Consider the following 27,572-nt stretch of genomic DNA (forward strand, 5'->3'; position numbering starts at 1 on the left):
TCGCGCAAAAGCTTTATATGATACCAAATAACAGAAGATAGGATTGCAGTATTAACTTACCGCCAGTGTATGGTATGTGACCTTCTGAAACAGAAGTTTCCAATGACAGCGATAATTTAATAAATTTCTCACTTCTTAACAACCTCTCCCGGTGAATTGTAGACAAGAATGCACATATTCTTAGTGCGCAGTCAGATAGCCAATAATGTTCCCTTTGTTTATATGCCGCGTATTGGATCCATTGTCGTCGCGGTTTCGCGGGAAGGCTCAGTTTTCAGAAGGAAGACCGAATGATCGATAATGCCCCATTATATCGGAATTACCCCACGTTACGGTATCTCTTTATTTCCAGACCTTGCCTTTTGAAAGGAATATTCATAAGAATTAATCTATCAGTATGGTGGTCATGCAGTGCAGATCTTTGCCATGGCTATCACAGAAGCATTAGATTCCTTCTACCAGAAATAGCTTATTTTTTGAAAGGAATTTTTATAAGAATTAAAGCTTTTAAGTATTTTGATGTCGATATGGTTCCATTTTCCTATTCTGAGACCCGAATTCAAATCTCCCTCAGTTAGTACACTAAAGCTACCAGCTACCAGCACTGCATGTCATATTTTCAAGAAATGTCATTCAAATTTTAACACTGAAGAAATTTTTTTACAAGTGATGGACAATTTTATGTTAATATTATTTGTCTTTAGTGTATTCTCAAACAGTTCTTAGAGGACAAGGGTTCTTCCATTTTTAAAATTATTAGAGAGCAACAATGAGTATCGTAATCTGTTACGAGACGGTATGGCTCAAGAAGTCTTAAAATAAGACGAAACATGTTCCAAAGTATGTTTAATATATTTTATTATTAAATATTTTTCACTTGTAAAGAGAAGTGTATTGATTGGGTGGACCATTAAACCTAACACTAGTTCTTAATTTTAACTGAACGGGTATCGATCTTTCGCCTGCTCACAACACACAATATGAAGGATGGAATCGCTTGTTGCAGTATATCATTCATTCTGATGGATCTGCACCTCTGCAGATTGTATTAAGAAGCCGTGTCTGAAATGTAGCCACCAATTCAATCACTTTTCTATCTAGTGGAATTGCCTTCATTTTTGTCAGTAGTCTCCCATGATCTACCCTATCAAAAGCCTTGGATAGTTCAGTAGTGATACAGACCATTTGACCTCCTGAATCTAAAATATCTGCTAAATCTTGCTGGAACCCTACAAGTTGAACCTCACTGGAATAACATTTCCTAAATCCAAATTTGCCTTTTATGAAACTAGTTAGTAAATTCACATATGTATCTACTATAATCAGAAAGAATGCCTTCCCAGTGCTTACAAACAACACATGTGAAGCAGACTGGCCTGTAATTATCCACCTTAAGTTTACCACCCTTTCCCTTGTATACTGGGGCTATTCTCCATTCAAATAGCATTGCTTCTAGCTTTCAACTTTCATACCTTTTTGCAAGTGTCTTTATTATCATAGGTAAATTTCAGTACCTTGCCAGTATTAGTCACCTCCTCTATCTGGGAATTATTCTTGTATCCAACTACCTTCACACACTGCTGACTTCGGCCTTCTGCAAGTCCTAACATATACACTCCTTTTTTTCATTAATGATGCATGGAATGTCCATTCTGGAACCTGTTCCTGCCTTAAAGTATACATATCCTTCCATTGCTCCCTAAAATTTGTATAGCTGCCTATCATGTTTGCTATCATGTTATCCTTAGCTGACTTTTTGCTAAATTCAATTTCCTACTAGGTTCGTTTAATCTCTCCTTACTCTTGCAACCATTCCAACTGTTATATTATAATGGGTCCTTACCATTCCTTACCACTTGTGAAGATACATAGACCGTACCTGTTTTCACACTCTTCAACAATTGCTTTAAACCCATCCCATAGGCTGTTTAAATTTTCCATTTATCATAATTGCTTTTCAAAAATTCCCACATGGCGCTCTTATCAACTGTATGGTACTGCCTACTAGTCCTAATTTTACAATCTTCCTTTCTACCAGATTTATTTTTAACAATGATAAAAATAGCTTCATGATCACTTATACCATCTATCACTTCAGTTTCTCTATAGAGTTCATATGGTTTTATCAGCACCATGTCTAGAATGTTTTCCTCTACCTGGTTCCATCACTTTCTGATTCAGATGTCTTTCCCATATTAACTTATTTACCATTTGTTGGCCATGATTTCTGTCATTCCCATCCCCTTACAAGTTAATATTTGATAAATTCAGATCACCCACAACAATAACGTTGCATGTAGCCAAATCCCATTGGTATATTCAATCAATCAATCAATCAATCAATCAATCAATCAATCAATCAATCAATCAATCAATCAATCTTCATTTAGCGCTATCACCCAGCTGGCAGGTTTCCTATCAATTGTTAACCCAGCTTTCTTTTAAACATTTTCAAAGAACATGGTAATTTATTGAACATTTCACTTGATAATGTATTCCAATCCCTTACTCCTCGTCGTACAAATGAATATTTGATCCATTTTGTCCTCTTGAATTCCAACTATCTTCATATTATGATCTTTCCTCCTTTTAAAAGCTCTGTTCGAGGTTATTTGTCTTCTAATGTCATTCCACACCATCTCTCCACTTACAGCTCAAAACATACCACTTAGACGAGCATGTCATCTCCTTACTTCGAAGTCTTCCCAGCCCAAACTTTGCAACATTTTCGTAACACTACTCCTTTGTCGGAAATCACCCAGAACAAATTGTGCTGCTTTCCTTTGGATCATTTCCAGTTCTTGTATCAAGTAGTCCTGGTGTGGGTGCCACACACTGGAACCATACTCTAATTGGGGTCTTACCAGAGACTTACATGCCCTCTCCTTTACATCCTTACTACAAGTTACTACAACCCCAAAATACTCTCAGAACCAAGTGAAGAGATCTGTAATCTTTCTTAACAACCTCACTAATACGATTACCCTAATGAAGATCATTCCTTATATGCATCAGTGTTCCCCATGGGGTACTCTCACCCCATCAACACAGTAACTAAAACTGAGAGGAGTTTTCCTCTCGGTGAAAACTACAACTTGGCTTTTCATACCATTTACCATCATACCATTATCCACTGTCCATCTCACAACATTGTCTAGATCCCCCTGCAGTCGTTCACAATCCTGCAACTCATTTACTACTCTACAGAATATAACATCATCCATAAAAAGCCTTAACTGTGATTCCAGTTCTTTACTCATATCATTTACATATACTGTATAAAAAAACAACGGTCCAATAACATTGCCCTGCGATACTCTCCCCCTCTTAATCATTACAGACTTAGATAACATTTCACCTACTCTAATTCTTTGAGTTCTATTTTCTATAACCTTTGTAACCCAATCAACCATTCTTATTTAGTCCAATAGCCCTCATTTTCAACATAAATCTCCCATAATCTACCCTATCAGAGGCCTTGGATAAATTGTTATGCATACATAGCGCCAATAAGTTGAAACTCACCTCTCAAATTCTCTATATATTCTTGAAACTGATATTTAACTGAGATTTATTGGATTTCAGGGCTGCCGACAGTGCGGTTCAAACTTACAGGTATCATCAGGGAAGTTAGCAGTTGACTGAAAACCCGCAGAATTCAACTACGAGGTAGCAGTGGAGAAGTTCACCCGGAATCTAAACATCAGAACCAAACATATAAACAAGGCCATCCCAATGCTGATGGTGTACCATCGAAGTACACACATGGTTATTCATGGCTGTGTTAATGGATCGTCGCGGAGAGGACCCACTATACAACTTGTCAAGGATGTCCTATCCTGGACGATTTCCATTTGCCCTACGGACCCAGACAGCATTGGCTTCTACGAGAGGCAGCTTTCTAACTATTTTTTTCAGGTTGTACAGCTACCAGGCACGGGAGAAAGCTCAGACAACACTGGCTGAAAGGAAACAGCCACCCACAGTGTCGGAAGACAGCAACACAAGCAGGTGTGTACAGACTCATGCCCTTTGGCAGTCGTGGAGACCATGGATGTGAGGACCAGACGAGACAGTGACACTCCTTAGTGGTGCAACCCAGGTCATCCCATCCTGCATCTCCAAGTGGACACAGACAACCAAGGCCATTGCCGAACGTCCACCATCTGCACAGGTCACCCAAGAAGGGCTCCACCACTCAGGCACAATTAAGGATGGCGCACCGAACCAAGGACGGCAGCATGGAGGCGCAGAGGGACATCCCCTGGCTACCCAGGCCTCCCAGCCTGCCAGCGCCTCCTTGAAACGCAGATGCCTGAATGTGCCTCATAGGACAGCGACCTTTTCAATAAAATATATCAAGTAAGTGACATTACATCAGTCTTGGGACTAGTTTCAGTCACTTAGTGGCCATCTTCAGCCAAATAAAAATTAAACAGATTATGTGATAACTAAAACATACGTATAACAGACAAAGACAACATTGCAGGAATAATTGTAACACTAAATTACATATAATAACAAAATTTATGGTTATGATCTTCTTGTCATGCATGATGTGTTTTAGTTTACTTAGGACCTCGGGCAAAGAAGTAGGACCGAGCTGGATAGCTGCAGTCGCTTAAGTGCGGCCAGTATACAGTATTCGGGAGATAGTAGGTTCAAACCCCACTGTCGGCAGCCCTGAAAATGGTTTTAACGTGGTTTCCCATTTTCACACCAGGCAAATGCTGGGGCTGTACCTTAAGTAAGGCCACGGCCGCTTCCTTCCCACTCCTAGCCCTTCCCTGTCCCATCGTCGCCATAAGACCTATCTGTGTCGGTGTGACGTAAAGCAACTAGCAAAAAAAAAAAAAAAAAAAAGTAGGAATTAAGAATGAATAAACATACAGAAAAGAAATTAAAAAGGAGGGCACCAGCAACCACTGCCAAGACCTGCCAGGAAAGCAAAGGAGAAAAAGTTGAAGTAAGAGCAAAGCCACCCGTGCCCTCACAGTTCTCTGGCTGGGAAAAGGGGTGCAATCAGGACGAGGCCTCCTCCTCCACTGAGAAGAGACCGTCGTCAGTGTGGATATGCCGCTCGCGCACCAGGGAGATGATGATGTCGGCCTGCCAGCAGAGGGCCACCCAGCCGCAACCCACGACTGCACCCTGGGAGGCAATCGAACAAAGAACCAATCAGTAGAGGACTTCAACAGAAAGTGGCAATCACGCGAGATCTACAAGTCCCCTTAACACCTCTTGCAGTGTTTCTGCTGTATGAAGTGGGGCCACCGTCAGGTTAGCTGTGGGCTCCTGGTATGTTGCAATCGCTGTTCTGGTGACCACCACCACCATCACACAGCTTGCACGGCATCCAGAGAGGTGCCAGTGTGCATCAACTGTGCTAGAGGCCACCCGGCCTCTCATCACAGTTGCCTAATATATACTGTAGAGTCATGGCTTGTGCAGAGAGGAAGGAGGGCTGTTGCCATGTGCCTGCCCCTCCAATAGGTCACTGCCTGAGCGGGCAGATCTCTGGGATCTGAGACCAGGTACCAAGGACCCCATGGAGACCAGGTTGCATCACACACGTAGGACTTCTCGCAACTTGTCTTGGTAGCTGATAAGGCCCACACTAGCTACAGCAGTGCCTAGAAGGACTTATCCCTTGAACAACTGGACCAGCTAGGAAAGGGTTAATGATTTGGGCACGATACTTGTTCCTACTAACATTAACTGGATATTTCCACATCACATCCTTGCATGTGCTATGTACAAAATGCCAGGTTTTATATGTAGGCAGCTTTTTATTACCACGTATGTGGTATTTTCCTTAATTTTTCCCCCAGTCATACATGAGGAGCCAAGGGGAAGAACATGATAACCACCATTTTACAGGAGAAGAAAAAAACACCTTTTAAATGCTGCATTGTTTAGATATATTTAACATAAATGCCTTGGGGGTGAAGTTGATTCCAGCTTGTGGTGCCCCTGCATAGGTAGTCAGACCTGAATTTCCATTAGTGAACTGAACGTCAGCATTCCAGAAGCATCATTTAAGTACGAATAAATAAACATAAATGCCTTTTAAACTAATAATTTACTAGACTGGTATGTTGTATAACACCCTCCTACTACAATTCAGAAGAAAATGCTAATTTGCGTTTATTTACCTCGTTATCAACGCATTTCATCACATCGCCTCGCATCGCCTCGCCACTTCTACCTGCTATCGCCGGCTGCCATCAACCAACTGAATGCTCTGCATGTCTACTCTGCTGTTTGCCACGTCAGTATGTTCTAGTGATTCCCTTCTGTGTCACTATATAAGATGAGTCACTCCACTTTCACCTCACTCCAAGTTTCAACTCCGGTGAGGCATGGAGGGTGCTAGCCTCGCAGCGTGTGCGACACGCAATTTTATTGTTCCTGATCATCTGGACATCCATTTAGGGACTTTGTCTCCCACAGCTCTTCAGGGTCCAAGCTGTGACATTACTTCTCCTGCCCTTTTCTGTTAACGCAGCCATAAACTATGTGTGAGTGTGGCGCTTTGTTTTCTTTCATTCAACATGAACTTTCTCTGTAAATTGTGGCAAGAAACTTTCAAGAATAGTACACTACACCTATTTTCATAATTATTGAAGTAGTGTTCTACGAGCCTTCATTTGAAGTTCAATAAAATATTTGCAGGACAAATCCTTCTGCACTATGCCCGTTCCTCTCCCTTCCTCACAAATGGGTTCAGCACTTTGCTCACGTGTTTTCAGCCTTCGTGCCTTTTCTTATGTACCACCTCTGAAAAGAAATTTGTAAATTAATCTTTGAATCTTTGTTAATCAGAAATTAGTACTCCTTTTGACTTTGAATGTGGCTGGTAAATCTGAGTATTCAACTTTGTTTTATGTTGTTTATCTTTTTGATGATACTGTTGGTCTGAACTTCTGTCCTGTCCTTTTTAAACATGTTGTTATTGCTCGATTATCTAAAATACATGTTATTACTTCATCGTTGAATTCGAGATTCCCTTGTTCAAATTTTCTCCTTGCACCTACCACAGACAACCTCTGGTGTTCCCAGCTGCTCCCGATGAGCTTGTGTTGTTATATGAATATATTTTCAACTGATTTCCAACAAACCGTTAACTCTTCCTCAACGCGATTGGTTGCCTTATCATCATCATCATCATCATCATCATCATCATCATCATCGCCATTGCTGGTCTTGACTATATTTCATGATAAGAATTACTACTACTACAGTTGGTTACATGTTTTCAAAGGCTGCTTATGATACTTAATAACAACTTTGTTATAATCATAGTAACTAAAGTACATAATTTGCAATGGAAAAAGCATGTTAACTCCTGTACTTAACAAGGTCTTCCATTGAAATCGATATTACTCGGATTTCCATAGGTGCTTTGTACTAATAACTTGTTTAACTTCGATTCAGTGATGTCACATATAAGAGATGAAACATGTACATAAAAAAGATACATATGCTATCTATATATTAGATATATGTGATATAGGAAAATAAATATTGAAAGATGGAAACCATCTCTGAATCTAAGTTGAATTAATGAAAATAATATTGGCTAAATGTCCCACCAACTGTTTTTATAGTTTTCTCAGATGCTGAGGTGCCAGAAGTTTGTCCTGCAGGAGTTCTTTTACATGCCAGTAAATCTAGGGACACAAGGCCAATGTATTTGAGCACCTTCAAATACCACCGGACTGAGCAAGGATCAAACCTGCCAAGTTGGGGTCAAAGGGCCAGCCACTCAGCCCAGCAAAGTTGAATCAGAGTCAATACGGAAGGATATTCTTAATTTTATTTATTTACTTATTTATGTTTAACCATCTCTTAATATAAATAACATATCCTCTTTTATGCACATTTTCAGTGAATGAAAGTGTATATGGCCATAAGAAAGGCCAATATGTCATCAGGGTCAGACGAAGACAGTAGGGGAACCAAGCTGTACGTTAGCAAGTGCTCGAAGTGATGACCTGCTTGGTTTGGGCACATCCAGGCACGCCTCTGAATGGATATTCTAGTGCACTGTAGCACAGCCACTGTTACAGATCTGCAGGTATTGGTGATGAGTTGTCGAAGGCACTCAGGATTTTATGGCTCCTGGGTGTAAATCTTTTGTTTCAAATGCCCCACAGCAAGAAGTCTAATGGCATTAAATCCAGTGATCTGGCAGGCCAAAGGACAGGTCCTCGACTTCCTACCCATTTTCCCAGATATCTCTCGTTCAGATGGTTATGGACAGTTAACTTCCTATGTCGTGGAGCTCCATCTTGTTGAAACCACATCGTTAAACATTCTCCAAGTGGCACTAGCAGAAGTGAGAGTTCATGGCAGAGAAAGTGCAGGTAGTACTGCACCTCTTAAATGGGCCTCAAAAAAGTATGGTCCAATAAGGTGATCACCCAGGATCCACGCCATATATTCACTCCCCATTGTATTTGATAGGCTGACTGTCATATCAAGTGGGGATTGTCAGCACTCCAACAGCGCATGTTGTGTCTGTACCATTATTGTGTAATTGAGATTCGTTCAAGAACAGGATTTTCAACAAGGATGCTGCTTCATTTTCTAGATTTCTTTCCTAACAACCACTGTCATATTAAACAATAGACTCAGAGGAGATATATACTGGAATGTTAACTCAAATTACTCAGGATAGACATTTTCATAGTGTCAAACTTCTAAGTTTTAAGACCATCTTTAAAACCACTATGTTTCAAATACGCTGTTCTACACGCGATATGACTGAAGATGGCCTTTAAATAGGTCGAAATTAGTATTTTACGAAACACTATTTCATGTGTATTAAAAAGGTAGATTTAACTTACTTATTATTTTAATTTGGTTTAATCAAAGTTCAATACGGACCCATAAATAAATTCATTTCTCTAGCTGATTTACCAAGGGAAAAAAAAAAGAAAAAAAGAAGTTGAATTTAACACGGGTAACCAACGCCCATCCTAAGTGGCCTTATTTAAAAAACCTAAGGTTAAAGTTACTGGCCAAAAATGTTAGGAGGCAAATTCTTACACTCTTTTGGAATTCACCAGAACATCATTAAAACCCTATGTGGGCTCATGGCCCAAAGTTACAGAGACTAAGCCTATATTACGGAGGTGACTAAAGTTCTAATTTACAAAATCATAGTCACCTCAATATCAAGTTGAAAGGGAATACAAGAGAGTATGTGCTGTGCTGCTCTTCGAGGCATGATCAGAAGATGAAAGTAGTGGTTCCAGCTGTTCTTGTGCTCATAATCTTCACGTATAATCATGAGACCCCATTAGGGGGACATTTAGGCATCTTCAAAACCAGAGAGAAAATCAGAGAAATGTTCATCTGGAAGAGTATGGATGGCAAAATCAGGGAAATTTTTAAAGCCTGTAAATCCTGCTTACTTAGTAAGCCCACCTTATCTACTAAGCTAGAGCTATTGTCATCTCATCAAGCATCTCGCCCTATGGAGCGTTTGTATATAGATTATGTTGGACCCTTCCCTCAATCCAAGGGAAACGGAAACAAATTCTTACTCGTGTGCGAAGACTGTTTCACCAGATTTTCATGGATATTTCCGACTAAACTGGCTACTGCTCAATCTACAATTTCTTGCCTAATTACTATTTTTGCTTCTTTTGGTCCTTGTCAATATGCAGTCTCCGATAATGCTAAGGCATTCACCTCTAATTTATTCCGCAAATATTGTTCTGACTTATCCATATCCCATGTCACTACTGCTTATTACCCACAACCATCTCTTGCTGAGCGGGTTAACCGTAATCTTCGATCGGCTTTGATCTTCTTCTCTGTATTGGTTATCTTCTGCACTAAATTCAGCTGTTCACAAGTCCCATAAGTTTACAACTGCCTCTCTCATGTTTAAGTTTCTACCTAATACGCTGCTGTCTAATATATGGTCCATCGATGAGATATTGCCAGAGACAATAGATCCAAATAATATCAGAGACCTGTGGAAGAAGGTTAAAAGTAACCTTAAGGCTTCCCATGAGAAAGTTAAAGAGAGATACGATTGTGGACAGAGACCCAGCCATTTAAAGGTTGGAGATCAGGTCATGGTGAAGAATTTTGTACCTCCAGGCAAGCTTGCCCCCAGATTTCATGGACCGTGTATTATATTGGATTTCTTAACACCGGTCAACCTTTGGATGAGCAACCCAGCAACCGAAAGAATTTTTCGAGTTCATTTGTCACAAGTAATACCCGTATGAAATCCCTGGTTTACAGTGTAGGCCACTGTGTCATGGCAGTGAAAACGTAATTATATTTCTTTCCTTAACAGCTTAGAATCTTAAAATTCAAAATTTAGTTTATAAGTTGAATGTTGAGGCCATTTGCCTTATCAACATACATGCATTTCTTCCGGTGCGCATCTGTCTCCAAAACCGAGCCGGCCTTCCATACACCCATCCTCGATGCCGCCCACCTTATCTGCACCCCTAACACAAATATAAAGAAACCCTCTCTCCATAAAAACAGTCACTGTCGCCCAGAAAATTATTGCTGTTATCTGCGGCAGGGTCACAACAACTGGCGAGGGCCCACCCGACTCTGGTCCAGTCTCCTTCATGACAGCAAATATGAGCACCATCATTAGTGGCAAGGGCTGAGGTGCGGTTCCACAACCGCCCACTTCATCATTGGGCAGAACTTCAATAGTTGGTCCATGGCAACCATCACCAAGGCTACCCCTTTCAAGGTAAGGGGAGAGATGTATCTGAGGGTACTTGGTGGGGTCTGTGGGACCCCACCCTGGCATCGGCAGTGGTGGCTGCTCTTGTTGTCAAACTTGGACATTACTTACCAGACTTCTACTGCTGTGTAAACATTTCAAGACTTATGTTCAGCAAAATAACTTATAAATGAACTCTCCATCAAGAAATTTTCAGACTTCAAACTTCAACTTCGAAATTTTCTAAAAATGTAAAATTTCAAAACTGTGTCAACCGTGAAAGAACTTTAAGGGGTGAAGGTCTGTATCGGAGGTACACCCACGCTGCGCATTTAAAATAAGCGCCTTTTAGAAGGCCATCTATCTGAAATTGAAATCGGAAAAAGTTTGAACGTTTTTTCGACAGAGGTCTCTACTGCCAACCTAGATGCTCCCCCTGATGAGAGGATGGACAATTAAAATTCAAAATAAATTTGGTATTCATTAGTTGGTAAAACTGAATTGTTTGTAAATTATTTTTGGTGTTCTAAAGTTATCAACACTTCAATCTCTTCCTGCCAATTTAATATTCCAGCCAATAAGAAATTTGTTATATTTATTAAATTAACCAATAGGAATTGTGGGTGTGTCAGGGCCTCAGCCCAGAGAAATCTGGAACCTTCCTGTCCACTATAAATGCCTGGGTCTGGTGGTCCACACTGTCTTTGTCATCACTACAGTCAAGAGGTTTAGTGTGTTCGTAACGGAGGCAGGGAAAATGGCTGCCTCGTCCATCGCTGGGTGGTCCACCAGCTCAAGGTAATGGCAGGCTCCCGTTAACCATGCAATAGTCTTTGAAAATAGTTCGAGGGGAAGGTTCCAAATTCCTTCGTAATGTACCTTATTTTCCTCAATGTAAATTCTCAAACTAGTCTAAAGAACTTAATCGAACTTAGGGAATAAAGAGTGGTACCCTCTTGTATTCCTTTTGAACTTGATATTGAGGTGACTATGATTTTGTAACCTTTAAAATCTACCTCTTAATTTTGTAAATTAAAACTTTCTCGCTATCTAGTCACCTCCGTAGTATAGACTTAGTCTCTGTAACTTTGGGCCATAAGCCCACATAGGGTTTTAATGATGTTCTGGTAAATTCCAAAAGAGTGCAAGAGTTCGCCTCCTTACATTTAGATTTTCGGCCAGTAACTTTAACCTTTGGTTTTTAATTAAGGCCACTTAGAATGGGTGTTCGTTACCCCTGTTAAGGTCAACTTCTTTTTTTTCATTTTGTGTCTTGGTAAATCAGACTGTTGAGCGATTAAGAAGTGTCTACTGTTTTGTTTTTTTGAATGTATGTAGGTGCCTTAATAGGCCTGGAACTTGTAATTTTGGAGGATAGCCTCCTAGGAAGTAAGTGTGCAGATCAAAGATGCTCGTCCTACTGGTGTAAAATTTGGAGCTCAGTCTCCTTGAGTATGTATTTAAGGGAGCAATGGTGCTCTTGTTAAATTCGTAACTAGGAAGCTTCAAGCTAATGTTAAATTGTTGTGTTTTTTTTTCTTTCTAATATTGTTACTCAAGCTCACGAGCCAGACCTTGTACCTGATTAATTGTTATTTACTTAGCAAAGTGTATATTTAAAATTTTAAAAGTAACAAAAGAAAAAAAGGAAGAAATAAAATCACAAATTTTTAAGTTTTAAATTAATCTTCCATCTTTTCTATATCCACCCATTCATGCCCGCACCTTCTTTCACCTCTGCATTCCAAAGAATCCCCATAACAAATTCATCAGAACATGCCAGGTAAAGGAAACCTCTAGTAGTCCATGAAATGCAATGTAGAGATTTAAAAAATTTCACATCTTTAACTCAAAAAATTTGGATTGCCCTTTCACAAATTGCAGGAAATCAACTACAAGTCAAATTTTTCTAATCTCAAAAGTAGTATGGCTTACAGTTTCAACTGACAGACCTGGAATTATTGCCTACAAGACATCCTTCACCAATACCTATTTTCAAGAAACTGATATCAAAAGGCATCATAGAAATGCTCTCCTGCTACCAAAGGAAATTTCAACCACATGAAGCAAACCTAAACCCATTATTTCAGCAAAATACGCAGACCTACAAATGTTAACTCAGTGGATTCCATGGCAGCAGAATGCATTTTACAGTTATCTCCCTCACGGAAAAGAACACAGCGAATATCCTACCGATGAGCGATACTTCTACAGATATAAATTGAAATTCTCTGGAGAAAATTTCATTCGGGGAAAAGTAATTACAATAATTACCTTACACAAAAGTTCAGTTACAAACAGAATGTGCAAACATGAAAAAAAAAACTTAATAGCAACGACAATTTTCTTAAAGTGATAAATATTATTAAAGTTCTGTGTGGGTTACATTATATTTTTCTTGTTCATTTAGCTTATAATTGATATTACAATTATTTACTTAATAACTTACTTTTACTGCATCCAGCAGTTTTCCCAAGAGAATTAATATTGAAATTTGTGAATATGTATTTAATTAACATCTGCATAAATGTATGATATACAACATTTACAGTTCTACTGCATTTGTATAAAGAGCAATAATTCCTGGATTTTGCACTCAGATGTCACCTGCCCGGGTACTTTTTTTAATTTTTTTATTATTTTTTAAAAAAATTTCAATTTGCTTTATGTCGCACCAACACAGATAGGTCTATGGCGACGATGGGATAGGAAAGGTCTAGAAGTGGGAAGAGGCCATGGTACAGCCCCCGCATTTGCCTGGTGTGAAAATGGGAAACCTCGGAAAACCATCTTCAGGACTGCCGACAGTGGGGTTCGAACCCACTATCTCCTGGATGCAAGCTCAAAGCTGTGCGGCCCTAACCGCACGGCCAACTCACCTGGTGGAACGTTTCTTGATACAAAGGTAGTGTCTACAACTAATTCAATCTTGCTGTCTGGCTCCATGGCTAAATGGTTAGCATGCTGGCCTTTGGTCACAGGGGTCCCAGGTTCGATTCCCGGCAGGGTCGGGAATTTTAACCATCATTGGTTAATTTCGCTGGCACGCGGGTTGGGCGTATTTGTGTCGTCTTCATCATCATTTCATCCTCGTAACGACGCGCAGGTCGCCTATGGGGGTCAAATCAAAAGACCTGCACCTGGCGAGCCAAACATGTCCTTGGACACTCCCGGCACTAAAAGCCATACACCTTTTCATTTTCATTTCAAGCTTGCTTCCCCGTAGATAGGGAGAACGTCGATGTATTCTTCCATAGAATACATGGCAAATGAAAGATTTGACTTCATTCTGGCCGTACAGCAGTGCAGGATGCAAGGCACACAAAAAACCATAACAGTGGCGAATTATTGCTTGTGTGTGGCACACACTGACCTGTGTTCAAGCAGTGAAGCTACCTATCTACATAAAAATATTTGAACGATGTCAGATTTAAACTATCAATTATTTGACCACATGTGCTACACCACAGCTGTGAGAGAGATTTGATTTAAGAATGCCTTCAAATACGTTACTCCTCTAGATTGCTGTTTTGTACACTCTCCACATCACTGAATTGTAGTTTTAAATGTTAATTTTGCTATAACCGGTCACTTTGCACGGCATCTTAGTTTCATAGTAGACTCGTGTATAATAAATTATAGAGAGGCTGTCATATTTTTCGAACGGTCTATAATTACAAGGCGGGAACAATAATAGTGTTCAAGGCCATTTGCAGCATATGCTTACAAAGCATTAGTACAGCAAGGGATACTTGCAGAGAAATATCGACCTAACAATGATCTCAAATTTGTTGAGCTGCAGAACAAAATAATGGTAGGGGCAGCTGATTGATGTACATAGTATATACAGTATATGGAATGTGTTTTGTTATTTTTTTAATGCATAACCATGCACTTTATGTACTTGCACACTTTATCCCAAAACATGTATAATTATGTATTAAACCCTAAAATAAGAAAAATATGTACTAAAACTTAATATACAGAAAAGCATGGCATAACACGTTTTTACAGTACATGTCTTGACCTGAAAAGATATTATCAAATTTGGTTGATTATTAGTTTCCATAATAATATGTATAAGGGGAAGTATCACACAGGTGAAAGCTTACTTTTATTGATTTAATGTAAATAAGACATAATGTGGGAAATGAAGCAGATTTCTTGTAAGTCAAATGAAATTACAAACCATTATTCTCGTCATTATTCCGTATCGAAAAATAGCTAATCACAAAGTTTACTCAAGGAGTAATTTTAATACCACCTGAAAATGAAAATGAAAACCTACAACCTGTTTTCCAGTCATTGACCGGGTCAGGGATGTAATGAATGAAAGATATATAGGCTGTTATTACAATGGGGTCGCCACTCCCAAGGCGATTTATTAATGAGTGATAAATGCTATGAAATGATAATGGAGAATGTTGCTGGAATGAAAGATGACAGGGAAAACCGGAGTACCCGGAGAAAAACCTGTCCCGCCTCCGCTTTGTCCAGCACAAATCTCACATGGAGTGACCAGGATGTGAACCACGGTATCCAGCGGTGAGAGGCTGACGCGCTGCCGTCTGAGCCACGGAGGCTCCTTTAATACCACCTATTCAATACAATTTATTCCACTATTGTGTGGTCAAATACACATAGAAATTACCAGAATTTTAAAGGTACATGTTTCGCCCACTATTTATTGGGCATCATCAGCCTCGTTCAATCTTAAAAAACACACTGATCTGAGGAATCTTAACAATTTACATAAAACGTATTGATGAACATTTACTGGTGTTGATACTGTGGTTGCATAATGATTACAGCACAAAAAATATTGAATAAAATAGATGCATGTACTAAAATCTTTTTGAAAAATTAAAGCGTTCATCTAAATGTAAACAGACTAACACTGCAGATACATTAGGATATACGTTACATCTTGAGAATGAAATGACAACACTGTTTACTATGGACATCCACGTCACATGAGGCATTTTCTGGTTACACGAAATTGTCATTTGACCTACCTTCTTTTATTCGGATAATTTTAGCAATGTTTTCGACAAATTCTTCGATGTTTTTTAGCGCTTCTCGACATACTACGATTTTTATCCAACATTCCAAGATGTCTTAATCTATACCGCCTCCAATTCGACTATGAATTTTCATCCTAATTTTAAATATTAGACTTCAACCTCATCAATACTATATCTTTTAACTGTTTGTTCTTATCCTGTGAAGCCTTGGTTTTGATAATCTGTTCTCCAGGCGTGATATATATTGTTCAAGCTTTTTATCAAAAAGATCCATTTCAGTGTCAGGCATGGATTACTTTTAAAAAACAATGTGTGACAATTACTTTTAGATGAACGTTTTAATTTTTTAAAGTGATTTTAGTATATGTATCTATATTATTCAATATTTTTTGTGCTGTAATCATTATGCAACCACAGTATCAACACCTGTAAGTGTTCATCAATACGTTTTATGTAAACTGTTAAGATTCCTCAGACCAGTGTATGTTTTATGATTGAACAAGGCTTATGATGTCCAATAAATAGTGGGCGAAACATGTACCTTTAAAATTCTGGTAATTTCTATGTGTATTTGACCACACAATAGTGGAATAAATTGTAATGAATAGGTAGTATTAAAATTACTCCTTGTGTAAACTTTGTGATTAGTCAAATGAAAACCGAACACCCGCTACAACGTGATTTGCTATTGAATGGTTTTATTCAAAAGTAATTACCAAAAATGATAATACATTTATCCCATTGGGAGATGAGATGATCAATTCCAGTTTTGTAGAAAGAAGTAGGTCACTGACGTATCCACAACCACACCCACTCTTGCACTTCCTCATCCGAATGAAACAGATGTCCAAGAATGTCTTTCTTCAGTTTGCCAAAAATGTGAAAAATCACAAAGCGAAAGATCTGCGATGTACAGAGGATGTTGAAGTGTTTCCCAACAAAAACACTGAAGTGTAGCTCTCGCCAGATCAGAAGTATGGGGTCGAGCATTATCATGCAACAGGATGACTCCGTCCGACAGCAGTCCAGGGCGTTTTGACTTTATGGCGTGTCGCAGTGTATTCATAGCACTGCGCACTGATTGTGATTCTACGCTCAAGGAAGTCAACAAGCAGAGGACCCCTGCAGTCAAAGAAGAAGGTCATCATGACTTTACCAGAACTTTTGCGAACAGCTTCGGATTTCTTTGACAGGGGAGAATTTAGATGTTTCCATTGCTGGCTTTGCCATTTGCTCTCAGGCTCAAAATGGTGGCACCGCATTTTATCCCCTGTGATTATATGGGACAGAAACACATACTCTTCCTCATGGTACTGCTGCAAATGACTCAGACATGACGTCATTCTGTCAATCTTTTGTCCCTCCGTCAGTTGATTCAGAACCCACTGTGTGTAAATTTTGCGGGAATACAAGTTACCTTCGATAATGGCATGCACGGAGCCATGGCTAATGCTGACCTGAACACAAATTTCTTCCTCCGTGATTCATCAGTCTTCCCGGATAAGGCCATCAATCTGCCCTATCACATCAGGAGTAATGGCTCGATGGGCCAGTCCTGGGCAAGCAACGTCTTGCAGTGATGAGCGCCCTTCTCGGAATCTCCTATGCCACTTGTGCACACTTGTCATCGACATGCAGTGTTCGCCGTACACAGCAGACATGCGATGAGTTTTGCATACTCCAGCACTCTCAGCCACCAGAAAACGAACCACGCTTCTTTGCTTGCATCCATTTCTACAGCTGGACGAACACACACCGCACACGAATAAAGACATAACCCAACAACAACGTGCACCTGTGAGCTGTCACTATGCAGTTCTCCTACCACAGCAAGACAGTATCGATACGTAACAACAGTGTTGCCACCTTTCGTGCAGAATGTGTGTTATGGCGGGAGTTCGGTTTTCATCTGACTGCCCCTAATATGTAGTTACGTATAAATCTGCTGCCTGATAATTACCTACCTCGTCTATTAAAATAAGAGCTGGTAGACTACCAGGTAGTACCTCCGAGTCATTTTCTTTGGATTTCTTATTCTGTGACTTATCTGCAATAAGACAAATTACACTTCATTTCAATGTACTATATCAAAGGATAAAACAAATTACCTGAAAAGTAAAGAAGCTATTAAAATGTTTATTAGGAAAGAATGAATATAATTATGTTAGTAGAGAAGGGTAATAACATTTTAAATACGTGTAGTAATGACTGCTTTAAAATGCTGCAGCAGCCTGTTCAAAGTCGGTATATAGTAATGTGGATCGCACTTAGTTAATCCAATACAGTTCTGTATTCAAGTTTATACTGTTGTGCTTAATTTCTCTGCTTTTGTGTACTGTAGAGTTATGATTCAGAAACATTATGGCACTCAAAGAATTTTCATGGGTTGATTAAAAATCATAAATTGTTCATTGTCATAGAATTTCTATAGCATTTTCCTGGAATCATTATATCTAACTGGTGTACAGTTCATGGAACAGTAATCAAATTCTAAATATAGGATCAATACTAGACAAGAAAATAAATCCCAGACTTCTGACTTCTTATTTCCAAAGAGGACAATGCACGATATTGATGCTCAATTAGAACCACCACCACCACCACCACCACCACCACAAAACTACCTTTCAAAGGTAGCCCAAATGATTAAGGCCTCAAAAACATATCCATACAATTAGCTACAAAATTACTGAAACATTATCGACACAAAAATCAAAAGTGCATACATCACACCCTAATGAATTACATAGTAGAATATATTTTCTTCAGCTTGTATATGACACCACCTACGGTTCAGAAATAGTAATTTTGAGAGGTGGTGATGAATGATTCCACTGGCATGGGCAAGATAACAATCAAAGTAATTGGTACTGATCTTTAGAGAAATGTAAAGTCCATTATATGAGCCTAAGGTCAAAGTGTTGTGTCATGAATGGAACATACATACTGCACCAGTAATGCTGGAACAGTGAATATAATAAACTTCAAACACAAAGTATTTCCATCAACTTAAGAGTATAATAGCCGAGCAAGCTACAGCGTGACAAAGCTTAGGTGTATCAACTCACTTTCGGCTTACATCAGGATCCACGTTACCCAGTGCCAACTCATGTAATATTTTATATCATTAAAATGCCATCATAGAACAAAATCTACATTAACAAGTGTATTAATGTAATACATAATCAATCATTTGCATACTAATTCAATTGCAGGCTTCTTATAGCTTATAAAAGATTAAACACATCACCTGATGCAATATACAATGAGACCAAATTATGTCATGCACAGTTCTACCATAAAGAGGCGAGCCAACAGATTGCTAAACACATTCGACATTCACAGTCCAACTGAGTCGCTGAGACAAGTACTGCATATGAACGGCCGTTAGCCAGACGACTTAGCAAGCAACATAGTGACAATCGATCACTACTGATCTCCATTTAGGGCAGTCGCCCAGGTGGCAGATTCCCTATCTGTTGTTTTCCTAGCCTTTTCTTTAATGATTTCAAAGAAATTGGAAATTTATTGAACATCTCCCTTGGTAAGTTATTCCAATCCCTAATTCCCCTTGCTATACATGAATATTTGTCCGAATTTGTCCTCTTGAATTCCAACTTTACCTTCATATTGTGATCTTTCCTAATTTTAAAGAAACCACTCAAATTTATTTGTCCACTAATGTCATTCCACACCATCTCTCCACTAACAGCTCGGAACGTACCACTTATTACAAGTTATCAACCTCATTATTGATCCGTATTGAAAATTGTTATAGTTCAAAAACAATGAAGGTATTTATTAAACCACCTGTTCAATACTTTACATCCACTTATAAGGGGTTACATAAATATATTAATACTTAATATTTTCGGGACATGTTTTGCCCCTAATTTAGGGCATCTTCAGCCTAAAATACAACCTTAAAAAGTTACACATAATATTAAAAGAGAAGCTAAAAGATTAGCCTTGTAACCTGATTACTAAAAATTGGTAGACTTAATGTGAATAATACATTGATACATTAATAAAACGTATCATTGGAGCATTGTCTATGGTAATTCTAAAATTAATGATTCCGAGACTAAAACAACTTCTTATAAAATTATGTGATTCTAATAAAATTGGTTCAAATAAAAATTGGCTGTTATTTCAGCTAATGTGACATTGCGTATATTGCCAACAAAATAGTGCCGTTAACACAAGCACACAAAATTATGTTTTGCAAACGTGTTCAGGGCCACTGTTAATGTCGTAAACATGAAGATATAAATAATGAGGAAACCGAAGCGTCAGTTGATTATCGTAGAAAATTTAGTCCTTTATACAGGTAATATTGTAGGGAACCTTTGCCAAGAGATACCAGTAGTATTCTGGAATAATGTTCTCTGAAAGAGAAGGAAAGAACGTCGTAAAAAGGGTAAACACACGGAGAGAATCCTTTGACTCTGATTAGAATAGATGAGGACTTACGTGTTTTTTGTAAGCTGTTACACATTATCTTCCGTTGTGTTAGTCTGTTGGCTCTGTTTCTCGTATTGGATCTGTGCTGCAGAGGCAGTAGTGAACTCGGCAGGGAAGGGACTGAGGAGTGTGGAAGGGAGGAAAGGATGGGTGGAGCTAACTGTGCCGAGGTTGACGAAGGGGCGGAGTTATCAAATATGATGGAAGTAGGCCTACTATTTGAAGATAAGGAAGGAGCTTTAGAGTATAACGAATTAAATATATTAAGGATCCTAACTTTATTTGAACTATCCGTATTTAATAATTTAGGCATTAATTCATGTAATATACTTTTAATGTCTGTGACGTCATTAACCTGGATCCGCCCAAGATTGAATTTTTTGAGAATAAAGTTGTAACTTTTAGCGTTGGATACAGTGCGCGCGGTTACAATAATAAGAGTCCAAGAAGACTGTGTAGTTTGCCGTGCCATATATGGCACGCTGGGCGGATTCAGGTTAAGATTCTGATCCTTATTATACGTCTGGTCTAAATATATATATAAACTTTCTAGTTTGTTTAACATTCTTCTCTACCAAGCTCGATAGCTGCAGTCGCTTAAGTGCGGCCAGTATCCAGTAATCGGGAGATAGTGGGTTCGAGCCCCACTGTCGGCAGCCCTGAAGATGGTTTTCCGCGGTTTCCCATTTTCACACCAGGCAAATGCCGGGGCTGTACCTTAATTAAGGCCACGGCTGCTTCCTTCCAATTCCTAGGCCTTTCCTATCCCATCGTCGCCATAAGACATATCTGTGTCGGTGCGACGTAAAGCAAATAGGAAAAAAAAAAACATTCTTCTTCTTTTTTTTTTTTTCTTCTAATTATCGCTAGATCTTTCTCTATGGATTCAAATAGGTGGCCAGTCTCTCTCATATGCAAGCTCACCGCTGAGTACTTTCTATGCCCATCCGCGTTAACATGTTCCATATTGTCATAAAGCTTCTTCCAGTTTGTCCAACATATGAATAATTATACTGTGAACATTTAAGTCTATACACTCCCGATCCCAAATAACGATTTTTGTCATAATTAACTTTATTATGATTAATGAATATGGAATGGTTTGTGTTAGTAGTTCTAAATGCTGTATTAAAATTATGTTTTTTGAATACATTAGCAATCTGGTAAATAGCTGGGTTGTTATAAGTGAATGTAGCAAACTCAGTCTTTCTTGTTTTGTCTGGTATCAGACTCGTTGATAACCTTTTCTTAATTTTATTGATCAGTCGATTGATCATTTCTACTTTGAAACCATTCAGTTTAGCAAGGTTCTTAATATAATTTAACTCTGTCTTCAAATTCTTGGGAGATAGAGGAATTCTAAGCGCTCTGTATATTAGACTGTGGAAAGTTGCCTGTTTTTGTGAATTCAGGTGTAATGAGGAATTGTTTATAATTGTAGATGTTTGTGTTGGCTCTCTAAAGATATGGAATTCAAAGGCGTTACCTTTACGCGTGGCTGTTACATCTAGAAAATTCAATGACTTATCTATCCCGTCCTTTTTAGTAAATTTCAAATTGGGTTCGATTTCACTTAACTTATCTAAAACATCTTGACAATTGGTGACCTCTTTGTTTATAATTACAAATGTATCTTCTACGTATCTCAACCATAAATCAATTCCTTTAATTTTTGCTTTTATTTCATTGTGCTCGATTGAATCCATGAATATGTCGGCAAGGATGCCCGATATTGGATCACCCACTGCTAATCCATTCTGTTTACAAATCCTATTATTAAAAGAGGAGTAATTATTGTCTAATACAAATGTGGTCTTAGTAAACTTGAAGTTGAGAAATTCATTAGAATATTAAAATATGTATTAGACAGTAATTACTCTCCTTAATGTGATCTGTCTGCTGTACTTCCTTACTCTCAGCTGCCCAGGGTGCTATGCATTACGTGGTCCCTGGTGTCATGCCAGGTGGTCTGTCTTCCTGGTAACTTCCTGCTAGTCATACACCAGTGATGTCACCAGTTTTTGCAGAAATTTATTTATAGAACGTTTGCTTTTGTTTGTACGTGAAATAGTTTCTTGTGAAATTATTTTGGAATGTCTATTGAGCATTAGTCAATCAATAAAATTCAAAGTTTAAATGTGGTGTGAAATGTTCTGCTTTAACCAATACGTTGACTTAATTTAGGAGAGTTAATAGCAGGGAATTACTGAGCAAGTGGCTGCATGGTTTGGGTCGTGAAACTATTAGCTTGCAATCTGGAGATAGTGGGTTCAAAACCCTCTTCCACAGCCCTGAAAATGGTTTTCCGTGGTTTCCCATCTTCACACCAGGCAAATGCTGGGACTGTACCGTAACTGAGACCACAGTTGCCTCCTTCCCACTGCTGGCCCTTTCCTATCCCATCATCCCCGTAAGATCTATCTGTATCAGTGTAACATAAAGCAAATTTTAAAAATTATTAAAAGTACAGGGGAATTTTTCAGGTATGTGTAATCATATAGTTCATGGTGAGGGTTATTGTAGCCACGTCCTAGTTTGTGAACCATGGGCAACGGCTGAGTGGCCTAGTAAATGGTCCTGAGTGTTGGGATACCAGTTGCTATGGAATGGGAGTGGGCATCTCGGACATACTCTGAGTCATGGCCCTCCTTGTGCTCAGGCGGCTAGGGCTATACAATCCACCGTGGTCCCTAACCCGTTAGAGGAGAGATCCTCACTTGGACTATGTGTAAGTAAGGTAGCATCCTGCTTCATGAATTTACCAAGCTCAGAACATTTTAAGCAAGCCTCGGACCTATGGGAGTAACAGAGTCCCACTCCCATTACACAGGCGAGGGACTCCTTAGAAACAACTTGGCAAACAAAATGGAATTCAATGGGGAGCTATCAATATTAATGGGGCTTATGGAAGAAAGAAAGTAGAACTGTCCGAGTCAGCAAGGAGGATGCATCTGGCTGTGTTAGAAGTAAGTGATATTCGGGTAGGGGAGATTACGAGGAAGAGATAGGAGATTATAAAGTGTACTCAACGGGTGTTAAAAATGGTAGGGCAGAGTCTGGGGTAGGGCTGTTCATCAGGAATGCTATTGCACGCAACATAGTTTCTGTTAGGCACGTAAACGAGCAAATGATGCAAGTAGATTTAGCAATTGGAGGAATTAGCATGAGAATTGTGAGGATGCTGATGAGGATGAAATTGACAAGTTTTACGAAGCATTGAGTGACATAGTCAAGGTCAACAGCAAGGATAGGATAGTGTTAATGGGTGATTTCAATGCGAGAGTTGGAAATAGAACTGAAGGATACGAAAGGGTGATTGGTAAATGTGGGGAAGATATGGAAGCTAAAAGGAATGGGGAGCGCCTGCTGGACTTCTGTGCTAGTATGGGTTTAGCAGTTACGAATACATTCTTCAAGCATAAGGTTATTCACCGCTACACATGGGAGGATAGGGGTACCAGATCCATAAGAGATTTTTTTTCTTTTATGCTATTTGTTCGGGGCGTCGACCTAGAAAGATCTTTTGCCCCTAACAGACTATATCTAAACCGACTCCAAATTCAGGAAATCTGTTAGGAATGTGCAGGTTTTTCGGGGATTTTTCGATGATACAGACCACTATCTGATCTGTAGTGAACTGAGTATCTCTAGGACTAGGACAGAGAAAGTTAAATCTGTCTGCAAACGAATACGGGTAGAAAATCTCCAGGATGAGGAAATTATACAGAAGTACACAGATTAATGAAGTTCCAAACAGTGGCCAGTAAGCAGGTTCAGGATATAGAAAGAGAATGGGTGGCATACAGTGATGCTGTAGTAGCAACATCAAGGGAATGCCCAGGAACATCTGTGTGTAAAGACGGGAAAAAGCGAACATCTTGGTGGAATGATGAAGTGAGAGCAGATTGTAAACGTAAAAAGAAGGCTTATCGGAAATGGCTCCAAACAAGGGTTGATGCAGACACAGATGATGTATACAGATGAAAGAAACAGAGCAAAACAAATAGTTGTTGAAACCAAAAAGGAGTCATGGGATTGCAACAAATATCGGGGCAGAGTCCTGCAGCCAGGCCCACCGCACAGCACTTCAAACCCACGGGCTCCGGCAGCCCAGCCCGTACAGCGCCGTTCTCTTCCGACGCGGCCGCGTACTGGCCCACAGCACTGGTCTCACACAGCACACCTCAGTTCACCGCACTGGGCGGGCTCAGTAGAATAACCTTGAGTACTTTTCCACAATAACATGTGCACCATGCACAACGAAATGTTCACGTCCCACTACTACTCGGATCACTCACTCTACAAATTCCCGTAGGCTAATTGCATTTTGAATTTTTTCTTTTTTTTTTTTTTGCTAGTTGCTTTACGTCGCACCGACACAGATAGGTCTTATGGCGACGATGGGACAGGAAAGGGCTAGGAGTGGGAAGGAAGCGGCCGTGGCCTTAATTAAGGTACAGCCCCAGCATTTGCCTGGTGTGAAAATGGGAAACCACGGAAAACCATCTTCAGGGCTGCCGACAGTGGGGTTCGAACCTACTATGTCCTGAATATTGGATACTGACCGCACTTAAGCGACTGCAGCATTTTGAAATTAAACGGTAGAGATTTCTCCTGCACTGAAATAATAATAATTGAAAACAAATTATTATAAACTAATGTTTGTCTCCAACTGACATCAAGTTAACTGAAAATGAATCTAATAACTCGAAGCATATCCATAGGACTTCATTCGCATTTACCTCAAAATAAAGTACAAACTGAAATGACGTTCAATATGCCAACAACAAAAACAAACCTGAACATAGCTTTTATTTAGTGTGCGTAGTTTGTTGGTCACTGGTAATGGTGGTGGAATGGAATTACTGTGAATGAAAAGAAGAGCATCAACATTGTCTGGTTGTAGAAGAGAAATTAACGCAAAAGTTTCTAAGTATAATTTTTTGTGTGCAATGAAAACAAGAAATTGCTTGCTGCCATCTAGGAGAGGTAAGACACGTGTGATGACGTGTGTGTCGTGTATATATTATAATAACCCGGAACTGCAGAACACTTTGATGGTGAAGTGCAAAGATAGTGTTATTTACCTGTTGTTATGTTGTAAATATATTGTGAGTGTTGCTGACAAACTTTCGGAAATAAATCGGCAGGAATTTTTTTACTACAAGTATTATATGGTATCAATGGAACAGACACTCTACAGTGAGATACAAGATTTGATTATGTATGTTTTTTTTAAAGTGTTTATTAGATATAACGATGTATGTATCAGCCGTATTCGTATAGTGTGTTATTTTCACATATGTTATATTTGTAAATAACAGGAGGGCGTATGTAACCGTCTGGGCTTCTCCAGCCATACTAATTTATTGTACAGTCCTATTACGTGATATCACTCGATATCAAGATTATCCGTCATCGGAAATTATTCATTAACACACATTAATTTAACTTCAATCAATTGTAAATTAGGCTTTTGGAATCATATTGTATATATTAGAACAGCATTTATTATTTAAATTATAAGATAAGAATTCATTATATACTGTAAATATGTTGAGACAGAGTTTGTGTCATTTCATCTCATACTTGTGTATACGGAAAAGTTATTCTTGACGCTGAAAATTTCGGATGACTCACTTGGGTTTAACTCATGAGTACTGTACTATACAGCGACCCGCGTGTAAGGCTAGCAAGCTAAGAGACTACATCATCGCCACGCCTACTGGTTACTTGTGAAGAATAAAGAGAGGGAAGATATGATATGAGATCAACGAATCAGATGCTTCGTTGTATAGAGACTGGGTATGGAGCTGTTACCAAGAGTGGGGAGAGCTCGCGTATATTATCTGGCGCGGAGCAATCCTCCACACTACTACTATATTATTTTGGAACAGTGAGTGGTCGCTTCGAGACACAATCATCTTCGGGACAGTGAGTTGTCGTTTCAAGACACAGTACGTAGCTGCTGTGATGTTGTCGGATCAGGGCGAGACGAAACAAGCATACGGCTTGTGATATATTCTATAATTATTCTGGACAAAGAACTACGTTAGTTCAAGTCCACAGAACTTGGTACAAGTCTGTATTGTATCAGTAGAATAGCTAAGCTGGATTGAGATTTCTGATAACATGGAAATATTCATAATACTGAATTTTCTCCTCATACGATCAACGGTGATCAATTTTTACAAGCATAGGGCCAATGTCTAATTTAAAGACTAGGCAAGTAGGGAGTGCTAGTCCAGATGGCCCAAACCATATCGCAGAAGGAAGGATGGATGTCCATGGAGCCAGTCTGCCACGAGAAAAGGGGAACAAGTAACCACGGAATACAGATGACTTCAACGGAAGCTACAATTGGTGAGCCACAATTAGACAATGCAAGCAACAGTAAATTACAGTAACATTAAGTTCTTAATTCCCTCCAAGCTAAAAGGTACTTTTCCGACTCATCTCATTTTTTTTGTTTAATAAATTCATTTGACCAGATATTGCGTTAATTTTCTTTCTCAAAGCAATACTTAATGGTTAATTATTTAAAATCCTACTCCTGTGATTTAAGTATAAGTCTCTATGCTATTAAATATAAATTTTGCTGCACAGTTTTGTTTAAAACTGTAAAGCTGGCGCCCAAACATTACATAGAGAAATGGGAAACCATGGAGTGATAATTGATTCTATTTGCGTGGCAATTTGTGGGCAAGCCACATATAGTTTATATTTATATTCATGTGTCCCCAGCTATTAACTTTCGTCTCCTCAAGTGTGGAGTTCAGGAGAGCGAACAGTTACAACGCCAATGCCGAACATGGGCTTTAGTTATGCCGTATTTTCTTGCGGCTGCACAATTATTCTTTATTTCTGTGAGTTTAATAACCATTAAATTAAAATTGACATCATAATATCAAAGAGAACCCACTGAATATTTGCTGGCAATACCTATTCCACGCCCCTACAATACGAAGATCCATCAGGAAAATATTCCTGCAGTCTACAAAACTTTTACCAAGCCTCAGGTACAACCAGCTGCCGCTAGACGCACGTCTCGCTTACTGACTTTGGTCGACTTTAGCAACTAGTGATGTATAATGAAGATGCAGATGTTGAAGGTCAATGAGTTTACTGCGCCGTGCTATGGCCATTCCACCTTTGCGTTTGTCACACACTTACCTCACAATTTCATCCGAGACTTCTTTAAAGCGTCCTTGTTGCGGGCCACTGAATGAATTTTTTGTACATTATGCATTTTTTCAAGCTATCCTTGTCTTCATGCTAACTCAGAACATTGGTTTTAGCTATACCGTATTTTCTTGCAGCTACACAATTGTTCTTCATTTCCACATGCTTAACAACCATTAAATTAAAATTAG

At 39.1% G+C, this 27,572-nt stretch overlaps 1 protein-coding gene across 2 annotated transcripts in view; it reads right to left on the reverse strand.

Annotated features, from left to right (window-relative positions):
- The window catches only part of elg1 (enhanced level of genomic instability 1), a 204,063-nt gene that overhangs the window by 42,878 nt on the left and 133,613 nt on the right, over nt 1-27,572 (reverse strand). For both annotated transcript variants that reach the window (XM_067139451.2, XM_067139450.2), the window contains one exon: nt 17,700-17,782. In XM_067139451.2, the coding sequence (XP_066995552.2) occupies nt 17,700-17,782 (83 nt within the window). The remainder of the gene's footprint in view (nt 1-17,699; nt 17,783-27,572) is intronic.

This window comes from Anabrus simplex, chromosome 2 (genome assembly GCF_040414725.1).
Source record: "Anabrus simplex isolate iqAnaSimp1 chromosome 2, ASM4041472v1, whole genome shotgun sequence".
Classification (NCBI taxonomy): Eukaryota; Metazoa; Arthropoda; class Insecta; order Orthoptera; family Tettigoniidae; genus Anabrus; species Anabrus simplex.